At 43.7% G+C, this 19,746-nt stretch overlaps 1 protein-coding gene across 7 annotated transcripts in view; it reads left to right on the plus strand.

Moving 5' to 3' along the window:
• LOC117236949 (SH3 and multiple ankyrin repeat domains protein 3) overlaps positions 1-19,746 on the plus strand; it is a 177,733-nt gene that overhangs the window by 142,885 nt on the left and 15,102 nt on the right. For 6 of the 7 annotated variants that reach the window (XM_033500414.1, XM_033500410.1, XM_033500409.1 and 3 more), the window contains one exon: positions 17,462-17,587. In XM_033500414.1, coding sequence (XP_033356305.1) covers positions 17,462-17,587 — 126 coding nt within the window. Of the gene's footprint in view, positions 1-17,461; positions 17,588-18,860; positions 19,154-19,746 lie in introns of those variants that run through there. The other variant, XM_033500415.1, reaches the window with a different exon arrangement.

Raw genomic sequence — 19,746 nt, forward strand, 5'->3', positions numbered from 1 at the left:
GGTATTAAAAGCGCGGTCGAAGAAAAATTTAATTAAATTATAAAATATCTCATCTATTCATCGTGAACGTTTGAAAACTGAAACGTTTGAGAAAAGCTCAGCTCAGCTATTTTCTTCGTAAATCGGAATGAAAAAAATTTCACGAAGAAGATAGCGACGTGACGCGAGTCTTTAATTGTTCGAAATTAGATAAGAGACTCTAAACTGGATACAAAATTCGGAGTCAGCGAAGAGGCAATTCGATAGATTCCATTTGAAAGATCGCCGAGCCCATCTTTCGTAAAAGCTCCGTGAAAATACGGGAAGCTGGAAGCTCGTTGTATAAAATTAATTACTCGGCTCTTTGATCTTCGTCTGCTGCTATTCACGGTTTTTTAACCTTTTCATTCAACGACCGAGAGAGCTCCGCTTTGGAATCGAGCGAGAATCTACTCGTCCGGTTTTTCACCCGCGTCGAACGTTCGCGGATTTTCTCGCCGCGAGACGAGGAGCGAATGAACGAGCTGTAGATAGTCCACGTGACACATAATCGATACTATTAATTAGGAAGTCTATAAATATCATCGTTGGAGAGGGAATGAATGGAGGAGAGCAGGTTTCTCATCCGGGTCACGGATCTCGATGTCGATTCGTTAAAATGACGAGAAAATGAGAACTATAGTCAGGTCACACACATGGTGAACTTAAATTCTTGGTACAAGCGATGTCAGGTAGATCACACGAGCGTAGGTGAAAGGGAAATTAAAAGCAATAAAATTGCGTCGAAATCTTCGTTCATAAGAAAACCGAATCTGAAAATGTGACAAAACAAATTTGGAAATTTGTTGAGTATCTGTATACCTGATTATTAACTATCTAACTTTGTTTTCTCCAAAAGGAGGCCTTGTACGAACAAATAGACCAACAGAATCAGTCTGATTTCACCTGTACCGCAAATTTTTACTGTAAATATGTCATCGAACTGTTTATCGATACGCGACCACGCGAGCAAAAGGCGTGCAAACGTGAAAGTTGAAACGGAGAAACTTAGCGAAAAACGCGGAAGAGTAGAGAAAGAAACGAGTGGAGCGGGGAAAAGGTAGTTTTCGTGCGGTTAGCCGTCCGGAAAAAAGGCTCGAGTGGCACTTTTTCTAAAAACCTACTCGTCGATTTAGTGACACGTGGCATCTCGAGCAGCTGCTGTACATTGCCGCGCATCTCCGACCCATTTTCGCGAAATAAACTCGGCCGGCGTCTCGTGACAAACTTCTCTTTTCCCTAGCTTGTTTATTCTCAACGAAAAAATGTCGCGACGATCGTTCGCTAGTTCAATACCGGGAAAAAATCCAATAACGAGCGATTTTCTCGTATCGACGATGGAACCGGCCCGGTATTGTATACCAACTGACCGTTCGTGAAAATCCACCGACGAAATGTTTCGAATCGACTGGCAATATCCGGCAATTTACAGGCGCGGAGCCGGCTTTCCACGCGCGCGACGAGACACGCCGGTGCCACGGTTCATCGGTGTAATTTCCACTTCGATTAGCGAACGCTTCGATGTCACGGACAGACTTTAGGATCGAAACGAGACTGCGAATTGCCGGCAACGACGCAGCTAACCTGGCTTGTTTAAAATCGACGAGGAGGCCACGCTGCTCCATTTCCGGACCAGCCAGGCTTCTGAAATTTCCTCCTGGTCATTTCAGACGACACGACGTTCGATTCGGCATCCGTATTTTTAGACGCGGGGCAACGTAACGCGTTTCAGGCACGCTGCTCGCCGACCGTTTCGAACGCTTGACATTTAGATTCCCATTAAGCGATCGCTACTTTAACCCTCGGCCATCGGACCTGCATCGCTTTCAGACGATGCTGGTGTAGCGGTTTATGCACAGGCGGTGCTCGAATCCCTTCGGCTCCCACCCTCCAGACTCGTACTTTATCCGCATATATTATTTTCTCTTCTATTTCCTCTGTTCTTCTATACAAATTAGTGACTATTGTTATTCGTGTTACTTGCACGAGTAAAGGAAATGAATCGCCTTGAACAAGACAGAAATTATTTGCAGCCAAACGAACTCGGGCACCACCGCCTGATGTTCGGTTCGTCGTTCGAATGTTAAATACGCATCTTGCGTTTGATTCTTATTGTATCAGTGTAAATCATCATACTGCGTGAAGTATCGTTTGAAAACGTTATTCGATAGGAAAAGTGATTATATGCTGTTATTCTGAATTTTCATTCAATCGTTCGTTCTTGGAACGCGGAGTTTTATGCAAATTCACATTTCCGAGGATATAATTAGAAAAGTGGAAACTCGGTAGAAAATTATAGAAAGCTCTACGCTTTGGACATTTTATCCTTTCGTATTATGTGCGCTCTGTACGACTTTGTACTTTCACGTTTCCTGTAGACGCATACGAAATCCGGGGACTATTTATCATAAAGGTAGTCCTTTGACACGATCGTTGATGTACCCACAGCGATGAACCGGTTCGAAAACGGAACGAAAATCCAGATGGAAGGAAGGTTACCCCTCGTGCAAAGGTGAAATGCACGGGATCGAGGGATCGATCGAGGACTACCGGCGCCACGTGAGGCAGCCGATCATTCCCGGAATTGATTGGCAATTACCGGCAAGAGAAGCGACGGCGCGCTCGATTCTCCGATCCAGAAAATTGAGTTAGCCGACGAAACTCGATTCGCGAGGAGAAACGCGAGGAGGAATCGACCCGCCACGAAAATTCGATATTACCTTAATCAGACTTTAAATTGCGCGTCCGCGAAGTAAGAGAGCGTACGCGGGATGTAGACTGGGTCCGACCAATGACGACGAGCGAACGAAACCCAACTCGTCTCGAAATTCGAATTTTCCACGTGGGAAACCGATTAATTATGTCGAATTTGCCTTAAACGGACGAAATTACCTGTGTCCAACGCAACCCGGATAAGCCATGGCTCTGAAATGTTGAAAGATAGAAAATTTTAATTAGACAAAGTTAAACGATAGCGTAAAATGTACGATCCAACGTGAATGTACGCTTGGGAAATTTTCATTTCTTCGAACAGAGATATAAAATTCTTGTACGTCGATCGATGGATTTCCGTATTCTTTATAAAAAGATATTAAGACGCTTAAGTGTCTTCTTACCTTTGTCTGATTAACGTTTATTAGCTTCGAGGATATTGGAGAATAGCTTTTATGAATATATCTTGCAAGAACGATAACGAAATTGAACAGATTCCTGGAATTGCTTTCTTGCAGTCGCGGTATGAATTCATTAGAATTCCGTAATATGAATTGCGACTAGAAGAAAATTACAAAGAAAACGTTACGTCAACGCGACGTTGGTGCTTAATGATTTAAAGAGAAAGAGAGCCCGATGTTACGTGATAATAAAATAACACGAGCAATCGCGCCAATTACCTGAGAGGGTAATTAAAGAATATGACTCACAGTGGAACCGACACGCGTTGAATGTTTTATGATCATCGTAAATCGAAATATTCGAGAGTGAAGTACGAGATGCTCTTTCTTCAGAGAGAACGAAATAATTTCGTTTGTGTCGATGAGTGACTATAAGAACGTTCTATGTAAAAGCAATTTTCGAGATTACGAAGATAACTACAGTGACGATCGTAATTTTTGATTCCTATTTTTGTGTCCATATGTTGGACACTGGGATCGCGATTAACAGCACACGTTTTAATTTAAATTGAATCGTTCAACTCATTCGCGTAACACTTCTATAAACATACGCTATGAACAACATACGCTAAGTAAATAAATTAAAAATTGAAACTATCATCGTCGCTGTCGTTTCGATCTTCGAAATACCCTCGTATCTCGTATTTTTATATTCATCATTTCAATTTTAATCGGTCTAATAATTACCTTGTTCCTAGTGTTTCGTGTGCGTCGACGTCGTAAAATCGGATAATTGCTCGTCTAGATGCGTCTGTTTATAAACTGGGCCCATTACTAACCCATTGGGGACGTAGAAATTATCGCTGGAAATTAAGCCAGTGCCAGTGAGGTAGTCGATGATGGATGTAACATGGTTGGACACCGAGCGAGTGGCGAATAAGGGTGAAAAAAGTGGTTGACTTATAGCGTTCTGTATATCAGTCAGAAGGATAACTGGAGCTGCAAGGAAAAAGATGTGGTTCTGTAAGCGAACAACCGCGAGGCGACTTCTTTCGTTGTCGTTTCGTCATCGACGAGAGTCCACTACACTGCAGGACAAGTGACGTCGATTTGCGGTTAATTGTCGACCAGAGGAACGATTCCGGACAGGTGGAAAAATGAGAGAGAAGAAGATGGTACGAACGTTGCCCGAATGGAACGTCTCAATTCAACGTTACTTTGCACCTTCTCGCTGGCGATTTTTGCACGATTAAGGAAATCAGTCTTCCTTTTTTCTAACCGATTCGTTGGAAGAGAACTCGGTAATCGTGGGTAAACGGACCGACCACAAGTCTCGGAAACCGGATGACAAAGGCGGAACCAGTTCTAATAACCTGTCTCGAAGCAGACAAAAACCGGAGACCAGTTTAAGAAACGATAGACTCTAAACGATCATCGCTCGCTGCGCGATCGTCGATCTTCCTGGAAGAATCGATACTCTTTTCCCTGTACTTCCACTAAACGCTTTAATTCGCCACGTTTTTCAATTCCATCCAACTCTAATCCGGAATATCGAGCGGAGAATATCGCGAGCTAAAGACGAGCTTAACATACGGTTACCATGGAGCGATCAAAGTGCCGGGATATCGAAGCTGCGGTGTAAATTCTTTGTAAGATAAAATTTCGCACGAGGTAACAATTCTTAAAGGTTTCAATAATTTCCTAGTAATCTATGGTAATAGTATACGAATTTGTATCAAAGTGTACAAATTAATGGTGAGAAGCAACAGCTACCACGTTTCCTAAGGAGACATCGGTCTATAAATCTAAAGTAGGTACTTGTTAGAAACATAACGACGCTGTATCTTACTATTATATACTTTGCTACATACGTTTACTACGTAAATATCACTGCTTATATCAACCCCGTTACAATCCTATTTTTCTAACGTTAAAAAGAATCTTCACACGATTTCGACAAAATACGAGAATTTTATCGACATGCGCGATTCCTCCGTATCAAACATCTTCCTCTTCGAACGTTCCGAGCATTACGTTCGGACCTTACGACTTTTCTTTGTTCGTTCAAGGCGAGAGCAATATAAAATCGGAATATAAAAGTTGGAGAACTGTAGCGCGGTCGAAATTAAAATTGTGAAAATCCAAAGTGTTGCTATCGGTTTAGGACACGCTTTGCAGTCTAACTTTTTTCAGTGTCGATATCGTCTCATATCCGGCGTGACGCGTCACGAAACTTTGTTGCTCCTGCAGGTTCCGCGTGAATCCACCTTCTTGGCGTTCATCAGCGTTCCGTGAAACGACGCGTAAACGATACTCGACGTGTTCTTCCGGTGCAGCGCGGACGGAACTGGATCCCGTGGCAGGGCAGAAAAGTCTCGTCCGGGACGAATGTGTAAACCGGAACCAGTCGCGGAGGATGGCCGAGAGACTCGCAGGCAAAAGTAAAACGGCGAATGGCCGCCCGCGGCCGTTTCCGAAGCCGGATTATCCCGGTGCCGCGGAAACCCATAATTCCTGTAATAAGGTCATTATCGTGTGACCCGGGACTGAACACCGGGACCAAGCCACGAACACACACCGGCGGCTCGCTTGCATAAATACAGATTTCCATTTATACCTCGCCGCGCTCGCGCCACGGTATTCCCTGTGCGCGAGTACACGTGCACGCGAGTACCGTGTATACGCGTATTATACGAACTCGCGGCTCATGCCTTGGACAGTGGCGTAACTTCGAATCCGGGTCACTTTGTTCCTCGCAGACAAGTGTACTCGACGATGGCTCGATTTTTGCCGATTCCAGTTTAAATTTGGAGTTGAACGTACAATGCATTTGTGGATGTATGTGCTTCTCGTGGAGTTTCGAAGCTCCACTTTCAACATCGTTGAGCGATGACATTAGGTGATAGATTTTTGATGACCTTTTCGTGCAGTTTGAAAGCTTTACTTTCGGCTACATTGGGTAGCGTCGAGTGGCGCCAATCTTGTTATTAGATTTCTATGTATTTATGGGAAGTTTAAAGAGGCAAAAGCGCGCAGAGGCAAGAGGCAAAAGCCAAATATCTGTTTCAATTCCTTTGATTCTGGTCATAAAAATCTGCATAAAAAATAATGTAGCTGTTACGCTGAGTTCACAGTTTTGTCCATATCAAAGGTCATAAATAATTCACGGATAGAATACGAGGAATGGGTCAATTGTTGTAATAAGCTTTGATTTGTATAGTCCAGGTCAGGATATAGCAAGATGAACTATTGTATTAGAAGTGGTATCGATTAATACCGCAGCGATATTCCGTTGATTCCGTTTCTTTACGTCCGTAAAGATGTCGTAAGTTATTATCTCGTTGATCGAAAACTTTCTGTTTTCGTGTTCGGTTAATTTCACGACTTCGTTATATAAACGACTCAGAAGTCAAACTGATCAACTAAATCGGGATTAATCGTTGGATTTCCGAAGAACCAGAGGCTAATCGTGTATTGTGACGCTAAATGTAAGAAATTTTGTGAATGAACGAGCGATTCGTGCCATGATCCGCGTTATATCATCTCCTGAACGAACAGTGTTCGGTATTCGCTGTCGAGTTGCCTGCTAACTGCTCGTAAAAGTCTAAAAGTAAATCTACCGACGAACGTAAGTTTCCGAACCATTCACCAACAGCGATGTAGACACAGCATTAAACTGCACGAAGAAGAACTCTATCCCTGATGAACAACGTTCGACTTAACTACCATGTTTTCGCGACATCGGAAAACTTACGACTAAATGCAAACGCGACAATGAATCGGTCATCGACTCTTCGAAGAACGTGATCTCCAAACGCTCCAATTTAGCTCGAGCTCTCCTTCCTTTTCGCCAACTTGGTTCAAGTTCTAGGGCTCTCCCCTCCTTTTACTCGAGATTTACCAGAGATGGTTACGCCACTGCGAGCCGAACAGGCCGGTGTATAAATGCCTAGATGCACACAGTTGTGAGAGCGTAGGTACACGCGAGAGGGGCCTGGCATACCATCGACTGTCCATAGCCACCTAAGCAGATTCTGTCCCCAAGGTACGAGCGGCGAGGATTCGTAGCGTTCAATTTGCATTCTAAAGTCCTGGCGATGCGGAGAAAGAAGAGGAGTCTCTCGGCCACTCGGCGCTAGCCTGCGCGCCACGCCGGATCTCCTCGCATTTCCACGCTGCTCGCTACTTTCCATTTGTCGCTTTATCGCTTATACGATCAGAACGAAGTCAAATCTCAGAAGCCAGCGAACCCATCGTCGTAAATTCGACGAAGCTGACATTGAAGATCGCAAACGTGCAACCATGAACTACTGCTCATAAGTATCTGGACATTTCGGTCCGTACTAACAGTACGTGAACTTCGCCAAAGTGTACAAATTAATGGGAAATTAATAGTTAGAAACAGCACATGCTACGCTTTCCATGCAGTCGTTAAACTATAAATCTAAAGTACCTGTTAAACATGTAGCAATAACACGTTTCACGGTTTATCGCGTATACCGCGACATACGTTCGCTATGGAAACATCGCGCTGGTTGTATTAGCGTCAGAGAGGTGACGACAACTACGTATCTCGTTTAGAACACAAGTTAGAGAGCTAACTTACTTATTGACTGACCTGTGCATTACTCGCGTACCCCGTGTTTATTCAGTCCTAGCAAATACTCGTCCGAACCTAGGGCCGAGGATGGCAAAAAGCAGTTCTACGATAGCAAAGTATCGCAGAAAGGTAGAAAGGAAATCGGTTCTTAGGTCTGAGAGAGTCGTTTAACGTTTGTTTGCTCAAGAAAGAGGGCGGCGTAGGGGTAGTCAGGGTTGGTACCATCGAGGAGTAAAGTAAAGGAATTGACTGTCTCTGCTGTCGACTCGTCCTACGATTATCCTTCCGTAGAACGAACAATAACACGATCGACCGTCATTTTCCGTGCAATTTGTAACCAGTTCTCGGGCGGTTGATCCTCGTGGTTTTTCTGACGCGTAAGAAATAGAAATAGCCGGGGTTAACGAGCCAGAAATAATCGTATTTCTGTAAATTCGTTAATCCATGCCGAAATATGTTCGTAGGAGGGCTGATTCGTGGGCGTAAACGCGACGTTATCCGGCTCGTTCGATTACGTGCATTCGATGGTAATAAAAGCTTCGATTTAGTTGCATCAGAGGATTCCTGAAAATCGACGACGGTTATCGAGGCTCGGCAGTTTTGAATAAAACATTTCCCCTGGCGTAACGTGCTAAGGCACAGTGACGCAACCGATGGTGCAACGAGGTTGTATTTTGCATTCTGCGAGGACACGATGCAGGATAATTTCCGAACTCGCTTTCATTGCCATCGTATAAGCTTCCGAGCGACCGAGCGCCGAGCCAAGAGCGATCTTCGCTGCTTAGGGAGAAAAGAAATCGATTAAACGTCTCATCTAGGTCACGTGGACTACTGCAGTTAGAAGACACGTCGATCGACTACCCCAATTGAAAAGTGCAGAAATAATTATTTTAATAGTTTAATAATCGAAATTTACAAGAGGACATGGTCAGATTTTTATAGAAAAGCAGATATATTTACACGTAATTATCATCAAATCCCAGCAACGGCATTGCAAAGCTTATAAAAAGCGGAGTGAATCGTTTTAACCTCTGAGGCGCTTGCTTAATTTTTACTTATTTAATCAACACGCGACGAACCTAAATCTGTCGCGATAGTCGTTTGTTTTCACGTTGTTGTCTATCTTATCAAACATAAGCTTAATTTCAGACGGGTAAAATCTTTGTAGATATATACGAATGTTACAATCCAAGGCACAACAAGGCCATTTTGCCGGAAAGTAGTTCGTAATAAATATTTGTCCAAGATATAGTCGATGCGTGTAATTTAAGCTATTAACTAGCAAGGACGAGTTAAGTCGTCACTCGAGTTATCAATCTTTTGGACAAAATATCGAGAGGTTCGATGAATTCGTAGTAAAATTGAAGAATTTAAAGGCAAAATATATCTGCATAGAATTAACCTTATATATCGAATGATATATGGTCCGTTTCTTTCGATCATTTGCTGTTACAAATCGAGTGATTTACTTTTTCGAAAACCTATTCATTTTTTATCGTTAAACTTCGTCGAATTTAATTTTTTACTTACTGTAGGGTGTTCGATCGACCAGGATTCGGAGATAGTTTGAAACGTCTAGACAAATAAATTTCTTCCATGAAAAGCTTACAACGATTTTCAAAAAGATTATACTAAAACTCGAAACATCGAACAATATTTATGGGAAACCCTTTCGTGACGCTTCCGAGCGACGTCAGCCAGATGTCCAAAGAGTTTGTCGGTCAAACGATCACCGATGGTCTTTTTATTTTTCGGATGTGTCGGCAATTCGATTTCGTATTCCGTCCGTCCCTCCCTCACCGCGTGCATCGAAGGTTTATGGCTCGTATTTCCTCTTTAACGCCAAAGTTGCTTCGACCGCGGCTGATTCCACTCGCTTTTGTGCTCCCTTCGCTGATTCTCCGAACTTCGCTTCGTCCTGTGGCCTACGTTCGCCGGAGGACGAATCGTATCCTGCTTCGTCCTCAAGATGGACATCGAGGATGATCGCCCGTTACGTTCCAATGATACGTCGTGTTTTACGAATTCTTGGCTTTCGTAATCGTCGCATCGACGTGTCCACGTTTACAGTCACGAATCGTTTCGTAATACGCTTCCACGTCGTTTCTTTCTCCTCCATTTAACCGTGACTGACTGTAAACAGTTTACGAAGTTCACTGCTCGTTTCTTTAATTAACACGTTCATTGTGAATTAAACGATAACACCTAAAACGTATAATTGCACCTCTTTTCACGAGAAACGTCTTTGTCTGAAATATTAGGTCGCTATTTAAATCCTGTGCTAAATTAAATCTTCTATTTGTATATATTATTCGGTTTATGATGTCCATCCATGTTGCGTTACGTCTCTTTTATAAAGATCAACATTATTTTAATCTTCGTCCTCCAAACTATTTTTCCTCTGAAGAGACGAAAATCTTTCGACAACAGTTCTGTTATTGGTGAATTCTTTCTAGATATCACGTTAGCACATTAACTGAAATATCTTACTTCTGTCTTCTGTCGTATTTTCTCCGGAATGTTTTAAAGCAGAAAAATATGTATCGCAGTTATACGCGACACAAACTTCTCAGTCTAATAAAAAATATCCGCGCTTACGTGTGACGCTTATAGGAAAGCCCACCTTTACTCGTTCCCTCGACTACGTTTCGAGCCGTGTTTCCGTTTCTCTGTTCGATGGTGGGCCACCTTTCGCGGAACTTCCTAATTGACGAACGTCGTTGGCCAACCAAATTCGCGTATTTGTTCTAGCAATTTGTAGGGTCTCACGATGCGCGCTAATTAAACGTGCCGCGCGACGTTCGGGTAAAAATACATGCTCAAGGGTGACGACCTTTATGTCGAGAGACTACAGACCTCTGGAAGCTGTCCGACGAATAAGGAAAAAAAAAAGAAAAAAATGGTCTGCGAGAAGAGAAAGAAGGGCTGATCTTTGGTCTGTGGCGTCGAATTCGCTCGTCAACGAAGTCGCGAGTTGCAAAAACTCGTTTCGTGGTTCGTTGCGAAGGTTAAAACCGTAACGCTTCTATCTGGGTTGTACGGTGTTCGCCGCGGACGCACACGAGCTGGCCGAGCTTAACATCGGCGAGGCCCCTTGCCAGACCGCAATTACATCCCATAAAGCACGATTGAGACACGGTTCGGCCATTATTCTCCCATACAGGGCCGTACAAAAGGGTCTCGCCGTTTAACGCGCCCCCATACGAGCTCCTTGCTTTCGGAATTTATCTACCTACACGCGTGCGTACACGCATGCCTCTTTCTCTCTATCTTTCTTCGTCCATCGGACGAAACCGAGGGAAATTGTTGGAGACCTCGGCGTCCAGCCATCCAGAATCGCCGTTTCCTTCGTAATTGTGCACGACATCGTCCTGTTCGTTGTTGCTCGTCTCGATGCGATAGCGTGGAGGCAAGCGAAGGTACTCTTTTTCGAGAGAATCTCCTCGAATATTCCGTTGATTCTCCTGGAAAAATCCAAGGACATAGATGGAACGAGGCTCTGCGCGCTCGAATGCAAATCGCAGCCGGCTCTCGCGTCCATTTCCCTAATCCCGAACGGCGGTGACACGTTCATGCATTTATGCATTCTTTCTTCGATTCATCTCGCGTAATCGTCGTCGTGGAAAACGACGGGAAACTTCTAATTCGATCGGGCTGGATGTCTCTAAATCGAGCGAGAATACTGTGCATCGAAGAACCTGAAGAAGGTGAATCAGGAAAGGAAATGGGGCAGCAGGAGACGAACTCGATAAGAACAGGGGTTGAGATCGCGTCTGTCGACGATGAATATGGGCAGGTCGAAGAGGACAGCGATCGAAGAAGTCGATCGGGGGGGCAAAAAAAGAAGTGAAACTGGCGAGACCGACTTTCACTCCAAAGACGTAAGTTACGATCTTTCTGGACGCTGGTGTATTTGTTGATATTCGAGGGACAGAGAGAAAAAATGATGCAATCGCTTCATTGAGTAACCGCGTAAGATAAATTACCGCCGCGTATGCTACTCGGTCAGCGTGATCGCCCACCTTTTGCCAGTCGAACGTGCCGAATAGCCAGAGGATGGGGTCGTCTCGAAGATAATATTGTCCTTCGACCGGTCCCTTCCACGCTTTTTCTCCCTTTTTTCTTCCTTTCTTTTAGTTTCTTGTTCTGATTCCTGGTCGCGCTTAATCGACGAAACTCGAGGCACGTCTCGACGTCGCGCGCGATTGTGTGGCTTCTTAAGACTTTACGAAGCAATTACCGCGCCGCTAATTAGAGTACAAGCGTCGGTATCCGTGGGCAGTCCGATTTTTGCCTACGAGGAGCGCGCGATCCTTCGCGTAATTGCAATTTCGATTGCCGTCGACGATTTTATTCTTCGCCGCGTTCCATTCTGCCTGTGTTTTCCGGCTGGTAAGCCTCGTGACTTAACGCCGCGCGAACGATAAAGTAAAGCGGATCTGAGCGTAAAGAAAAAACGAAGAGGAGAAGAATGGAGTGATTTAGACGGGGGAGGATTTGGTCAGACCCCACCGGTGGATTTCGGGCGATTTATAAAGCTAACGATTACTAACTGGCTAGCAAGTCACGCGTGTCGAAGCGTTTCAGCCCAAGGTATTAATTATCTGGACTCTCTTGTACGATCGAACCATTGGAAATAGTTGATATAGGGGCTTGCATTTATTATGTATTTAATGGCTAATAAAAGGAACAGAGGGAAAACGACGACGACGCCGACCGAACCACGCGCGTATTTCAAAGCAAACGTAAAAGAAGAAAGTTAAATGCACAGATATATAGATACTACGAAGCACAATGCGCATAAATGAAAAGAACGAGCGACGTTTCTTTATATGAATCAATATTACGTGAAATTTTATCGTACGATTAAATATATACCAGCTTTGAAATGATCGATATCGATAAATTTATGTAATGTGTGCGAGAACAAATTTGCTATAAGACAAATCGTCGACTCGCTGAGATCGTCGATTTTGATATCCGCGAAACTTCAATTAATCTTTGGAAATGTATCTTTGCATAGTCTGCACATTTTTACACATTTCAATTTCTCGTGAATACGTAAGAATCCAATTATTATACAAAAGGACGTTGCAATCCTCGTCGATCGAAAGTCTGCTTGTCGATCAAATATACGAATAAGGCTGAGTAGTCCGGGTTGTCCTCCATCAGGATTCAAGAGAGAGAACGGCCGGGACACGGAGATTTAGGTGCGTCGTTAAATGTCCCGGGCAAGATCAACATTTGCCTTTCTTCTTCCGCGTGTTCTCTTGCTTCCCTGCAGAGAGAAGGCCATTCGTTCTTTCGTTTCCTTTCGCTAGGACTGCTTCAGAAAATTTTTCTTTCCCCGGGGTGGAAAAGAAGTTGCAAGGCGACCCTCGCGCGTCGATCCGCCGTATTTACACAGGCTCGACAGTCGAGAACGAGTTCTCGCTAACGAAGACGAAATTTAACGAACATCCAGACCTTCTGCTCCCTTTTTTTCTTCCGAACGGATGATCGAGCTTGCTAACGACCACGAGCTGCTTCCAAGCCGAAGAAATCCTTTCGACGAACCCATCGACGAGCCTTCGATGCTCGCCTGGAACCATGTTGGCGTGACTGATAATTCTCCGCGAAAATGGTACGCGTTGGCAACCTGCCACCAGCTGGGACGATGTTCAGCGAAATCTTCGCTGTTAAATACCCGGCGATGAAATCTTCGAGTCATTCTCTCGAAGCGGTTTAACCTTCCACTGACTTGCAATGATTACCGAAGCAACCGTTTCACGCGTTACCGAGAAATTTCACGAAGAAACCTTTCTTGCGTACGCTCTTGATCTGTTGACCGGGTCATTCGTTAATCCGAAGCTGCTGTTATATCATAGAATCGAAAAGTATGATAACAAAGACAAATGCGTTCCTGTTAGATTGGTTTTGGTTCGTGGGAATGTAAGTACTTCTTGCACGGAATATAATTTATTTTTAGAAGAAACGAAACAAAATGTAACAAAATAGAGGGTCGCTATATGTAAAAACTATTACATACAAAAGAGATACCTTTCAGTTATAAACCATTAACTGTTTCAACGTTTCTGCTGTAATAAGTTCTTTAAGAGCTCTAATTTCAATATAAAATAATTGAAAACAGCATGTTCAGTTCGAAGATGTAAGTCTGTTAAAACTATCCAATAAGTTGAAGTTTCGCGAAATTTAGGAAACCAGAGTTGCAATTATTATTAACGAACGATATTTTCGCTTCCTGTAAAAAATAGGAAATTTATCGTACCGCGTTTTCCCCGCGTAGTCGTCTTTTTACGTATATGTTAATCCGATGACAATAATCTGATGAAACGGGATAATGTGGAATTCAATTCAGCGTTGCGCCTAAAGAGTCCCATAGAGAACAGCAAAAGCATTTAGTTTGTGAACGAACCTCCCTCGGAACCAGCCAAAAGAATTCAATCCACGGATTATGGTATCCACTTTATCAAGACCAGGCTCGTGTGCAAATTGGTAGAACGCGAAAAAACCGTGCGGCAAAGCTGGAACATACTTGGAAGGCTCGAGACGGCTGGCCATGCATCAACCAGTCAGATCGTTCGCTTTGTCCCTCTGTGGCTCGGCCGTTTTTCTCCCTTTCGGTGGCTTTTTTCAGGGCTGATTCTCAGCCACACCCCCGTACGTCAGAGACGTTTTAAACGGGGACCAGACACGCTCGCGCAACTCGGTACTTTGGTCCGAGGCCTTTAATTTGGCACGTGTTCCACTCTTGGCTATTGTTGCCATGATTGTTGGGTGGATCACTCTTTCCTCTCGCTCTGTCTGTGCCCGTCTTCCGCCCCCTCTTTCGCCGCTGGTTTTTGCGGTAAACGGCGGATGCTGGTAATGCACCGGCCCGCGTCTGTAGCCCAGTGCATGCCCGGCACGTGTTTCGTTTCTTCGTGGCCGTTTTTCGCGCTGCGGGCGACTTTCCATCGGAACGAAACGTTTCCGACAAGTTGAACGCGTCTCTCCTGCTCGCGATACTCCGAGCATCCGTGGAGCAGCACAGCACGCGAGTTCACCACCGTCGGGGATTCGAAATCGAGAGATCGTTGAACGTTAACCCGCGTTTGGGTCACTGAGTGTTTGGGTAGCTACAGTGTACAGACCACAAACAATAGTACTGACACGTACTCTTATTTTATAACGAAGCATTTTTCTTATCAGGTTCTATATAGATGTTCCACCTTCATTGTATCAGATTTTTGTAGGCTTTTATGCAAAATTCGAAGGTACAAAAATTGATAAAATATATCTAGTATAGCGTATATTTAATAATCAAATTTTTCTATTCGTACGACCGTATGAAAGTAAAATTATCTCTAAAATGTATAAGATACCCGGGTATTTTAATCGTTCAACAGTCGCGAAGATTTTAGTTGAGTGTACAAAAATTGAACAAATTGTTGATTTACTTTAATTGAATTCTCTCAAGGAATCGAGACGATGGTCGAACTTTGTTGCTCGAAGTTTCTTCCTCCGTGTCGTATAGTGGATAATAAATTACAGAACGCCTTTTAATTTAGCGCGCGAATCCTTCACGGAGAAGCATTTGACCCTCGTTGCCCTGTCGGATGCATTCTACTCCAAATCATTCATCGACCCAGCGAGGAATTGCCCAGCCGCTTGACGAATAGCGTGCAGACGATCGAAGTCGAGAGTGGTTCACATTCGACTCGTTTTCGAACCGTGCGACCGAAACTGGGCCACTCATTTACCTTAATAATGCTTGGCTGTTGGTCGACTTTCGTTTTTCACAGCGACTGGTTTTTCGCGACCTTGCTCGCGATTTCGTACGATTAACGGTTTGTGCATCGTTTAGTAATCGAGGTAAAGAAGCCCCTAAATGTTCAATCAACGAAGCCCCCAGAACGAGCGGCCAAAAAGCAACGTCGATGGAATTTAATTTTTAAAGATTCTGTCGATGTTTAGATTTTATTATTGCTTTATCTATTCTTTCATTTTAAGTTGCCCTATTTACGTAATCAAGAGAATTTCATATCTTTATTGTTTAAGAGCAAACTAAAATGTATACTATTCTCCGTTACATAGAAAGAAAAGCTGATTCTAACTTTTACGCTCTGGGTATAACACGATATTCGTATAACGCGTAACAAATTTCCCATATTGCAGAGTTCCATTATTTGTGTGACGCTTGCGACGACAACGATCCAGTCTCCCTTAAACTCTAATGAACAATTATCAATGCGTTGACTGCAACGATAATCGTCGATGATCAATCTGTTATTAAAATTTTTAGAACGAATAAAATGAGAGAAATTTCGTGTATTAAAAAATTCTCAACGAATTGAACGACTCGGATACGTCTATGTGACGCGTATTGTCAGAGAAAAAGTGCGCGAACACGATACAATATCTCGCGAAAATGAAATATTATGTCACGATGTATCTCAATCTATCGCAATATACGTAAAATTCGCGTGACAGTCAACGCGTTTATTAATCATTATACGAACGTGTCTTTAATTCCTATGGTTGCAAACTGGGACGAGGAATGAAACCGTACGAAAGAAGCCTCGCTCCGCGGATGCGACCCACGAAGAGAACGTACGAGGCCTGTCGGCCAGCAAGATAAAGAGTGGCGCGTATACAAAGAAAACCTGCTGGCACGCAGCGCGTGAGGAAGAACGATGGCGAAATTCCCCGCGAACAGTCTGTAAATTCCAGGCTTTACTGCCTGTCGTCGGTGAAATCGAAGCATATTATTTTAGCGCCGGATGATCCTCAACTCCCGCGCAAGACACATGCAAGAGGGCCTAGGGAACGAAGACGACGTCTTTCGTTGCGCCTAGAATAACGTTCGCCGCGAGAGGAATTCCCTTCGAGGAGGAAAGCGATTGAAATGCGTTTTACGAACGACCACGCGGCGAAATATCGACGTGGATAACGTGGACGATGGAAAACGTTTCAGGTCGGATTTCTCGATCGTCTTTACTACTTCCGAAACTACCAGAAACCGCGTTCCCCTGGAACATTCTTCGATTTAAGGCTTCGGTGGATGCGTTTTCTGACGAACAAAGCATCGAGCTATATCGGTTCTTACGAAAGAAAATACTATTTTCCAGATGTTTCACCAATTCGTCCGAATATCTGGTCGTGCAATATCTGATCTGAGCAATTCTCGATGTGGCGATTGTAAAGAGCAATAACGGCGGCAGCAATTGAGACAAACGAATTCTTACAAATACATATAGAGTGCATATGCTTGTAGGGATTCGTTCGCTGGATGAAATTCGTCAGAACGTATTCATCGTTCGAGCAAGTTTGATTGGCCTCGTCGATCGAATTGGAATAAAATGGGTGTGGGAAAACGAATTTCTTCGATGCACGAAAATAAGCATTGATGAGATCTGGAAGGGAAGATCGCAGTGAGAACGACAGCGCGTCAAAACGCGCATTCGCTGTAATCATAGCCTTATTCGATAGCGATAAAACGGTAAGGGGAATAAAATCGAATAAAATCTGGCAGAGAGGATTCCCATCGCCATGTCTTAGCGCGTTAATCGGTTCAAAGCGGGAAACCTTTACAACGAAGTGGTTTCGATTTGGTTCGAAGCGTTCACTCCACCCTGGGTCTCTGCCCTTGTTGCATGAAAATAGAGTGTGTTTAGTAGAACGGGGGTGGCGGGCCGTTTTTCCAGCGGGATGGGTTTTCGATTAATTCAGGCTGTGTGCTGGTTTGCAGGAGCTGAAGGAAAGCTTCAATTACGGCTTGTTCTGCCCGCCCGTGAATGGAAAAGCCGGAAAATTCTTGGACGAGGAACGTCGCCTCGGCGATTATCCCTTCAATGGACCCGTCGGCTACTTGGAGGTAAGACACCTTTCTTTACCTTAGTTCTGCTCGCGACAGCGCAGCGTGTTCTTCGCCGACTATTGCTGGCTTAAAGGACAACGACCATATCAAACAGCTGCACGATTTATAAAAGTATTCCAAAACATACTGTAGAAAAATTTTAAGTATATATTACGTACGTTATATAAAAAAACATTTTGCAACTCCATTTATTAATTTAAAATATTACAGTATGACAGTATTTGTAACGAGACACGACCGTCATCGTCGTGATTATATTGGTATTTGAAAATAATCTGAAAATGTACGTAAAAGTTGTAAGACATTTACTGCAAACCTATTTAGTAAAAAGATTGGTATACAGCACGAAGAACCGTGTTGAATTTTAAAGATGATTTCATCGGATATCGAGGCTTGTTAATATAATGAATTAGCTTTATCAAGGTCTTAAAGCTTCGAGCTTAGCAGGTTCTTTCATTTTCAACTATGTCGTATTAAAATACTCCTTTGTAATTATAAAATGACATTAAAACCAAAAAGTCAATAACGCCGTACTTGCCAAGTCTCTCTTCCGTGATCTTCAAACTTTGTACAATCTGTATCTATTATAATATAATCATTATTAAAAGAAAAATCCTTCGTGAATGGGTTAAAATATCACTATTTGGTCGAAAATTTTCCCATCTTGTAATACGTACAGCACGAATGAAATAACCAGAAAATAAAATCCACTGAAAAACGTGCAATTTGCGTACTAAATATCAACGGTAAATGTTAATAAGAACGTAATATTTATATCGAGGAGTACGTAAGGAAGAGCCTGAGCTAAATGCAGTTGAAAGCGACGTAGGATCGCGAAAGGTTGGCGGTCGATTCCGGGGAAGGCCGGACGCTAATAGGTTAATTTGAATTTTCATCCCTGACCTCGGTATTATTCTCGTCGAGGAATAATCGCTGCGAGGGCGGCTGAATGCGAGGCTTAAACGGGCTGGTTCAGGCGCATTGACGCGGTCGAAAAGGTTTCTTCAGCTACGAGATTGGCCGGGTCCATTGACGTCCGGTGCCCGTCAAAGAAAACAAGCAACGAAAGAATGACGAAAGAGGTTTGCTCGGTTACGAAGAACTGCGACTCTTCAATATCAAGGGGTTTGCTCGGGAACCTGGCGATCCGCTATCATCCGTTCTCTCCCTCTATCTTGCGCGCGCGCATGTTTCTCCGCGTCCCTCGGGTCAAGGAGGGACCGCGTGGCTATTTTTTCCCCGTAAGCCTACTTCCTTTTTCACCTGCGAGGTGAGAAACGATCCGCGAGAAAGTAGAAAACATCGGTGGCGACCGGTCGTCAACGACGTCGTCCTCGACAACGAGCAAGAGCGAAAGGTTGCAGTGTGACCGTGAAAAGAAAAGGCGCCACACGCCGTTACGAATTCGTTCCGAGTGCCGGTGTTTCTCGGTTTTTCAACGGGACGATTATTCATACACCATCGATCATGCTCTCGATGAAAAGCCCCACTCGACAGCCATGCGATTACGCGTGTTTTTTCGAAGACCCTGGGACGCGATCCGAAGAGGAACGAAACCCGAAGGTACGACAGAAGAAACGCAGTGAATCTCGGAGTTAGATCGACTGGAGAAAAAGTGGTATTTCAATTCGAATGCGAACGGGTAAGCCGTGGAGAGATGGACTACCTTTTTTAACGTCAATTTTTTATGCCTAGAATCGGTAGAATAAATGCACACATTTTTCCTTGTAATACTATATATCGAATACATTTTTAGTAATTTTATCATGCTTTAGAAATACGCATATAAAAGACGATAATAATATCCCAGACAATCCACGGTATAAGTTAGTCGAACTACTACATAGATGATGAAACGTGTTTTCGCGTTTATTGGAACAGTTCGACGTTTCTGTCGATTAACCGTGGCGATTTTCACGCTTCGTGCGGCTCAAATCCTATATCATAGAAAAAGGTACAGATACAGTTTTTCGCGATACGATTAGTGGAATTTTGCAGTAGACGTTTCCATCAAACGGAGCCATCTTAGGGCTTCCTCGCATGTTCCATCTTTCCCCGTCTCACCTTCGTTTCATTCGACGAAGAACGGAATAAAATTTCCAGCGCGTCGCACGAGATTTCGTAGTCCTTCGACAGATGGTAAAGACTCGACTTGC

This window comes from Bombus vosnesenskii, unplaced genomic scaffold (assembly GCF_011952255.1).
Source record: "Bombus vosnesenskii isolate JDL3184/JDL3185 unplaced genomic scaffold, Bvos_JDL3184-5_v1.1 scf7180000013352, whole genome shotgun sequence".
NCBI classification, from domain to species: domain Eukaryota; kingdom Metazoa; phylum Arthropoda; class Insecta; order Hymenoptera; family Apidae; genus Bombus; species Bombus vosnesenskii.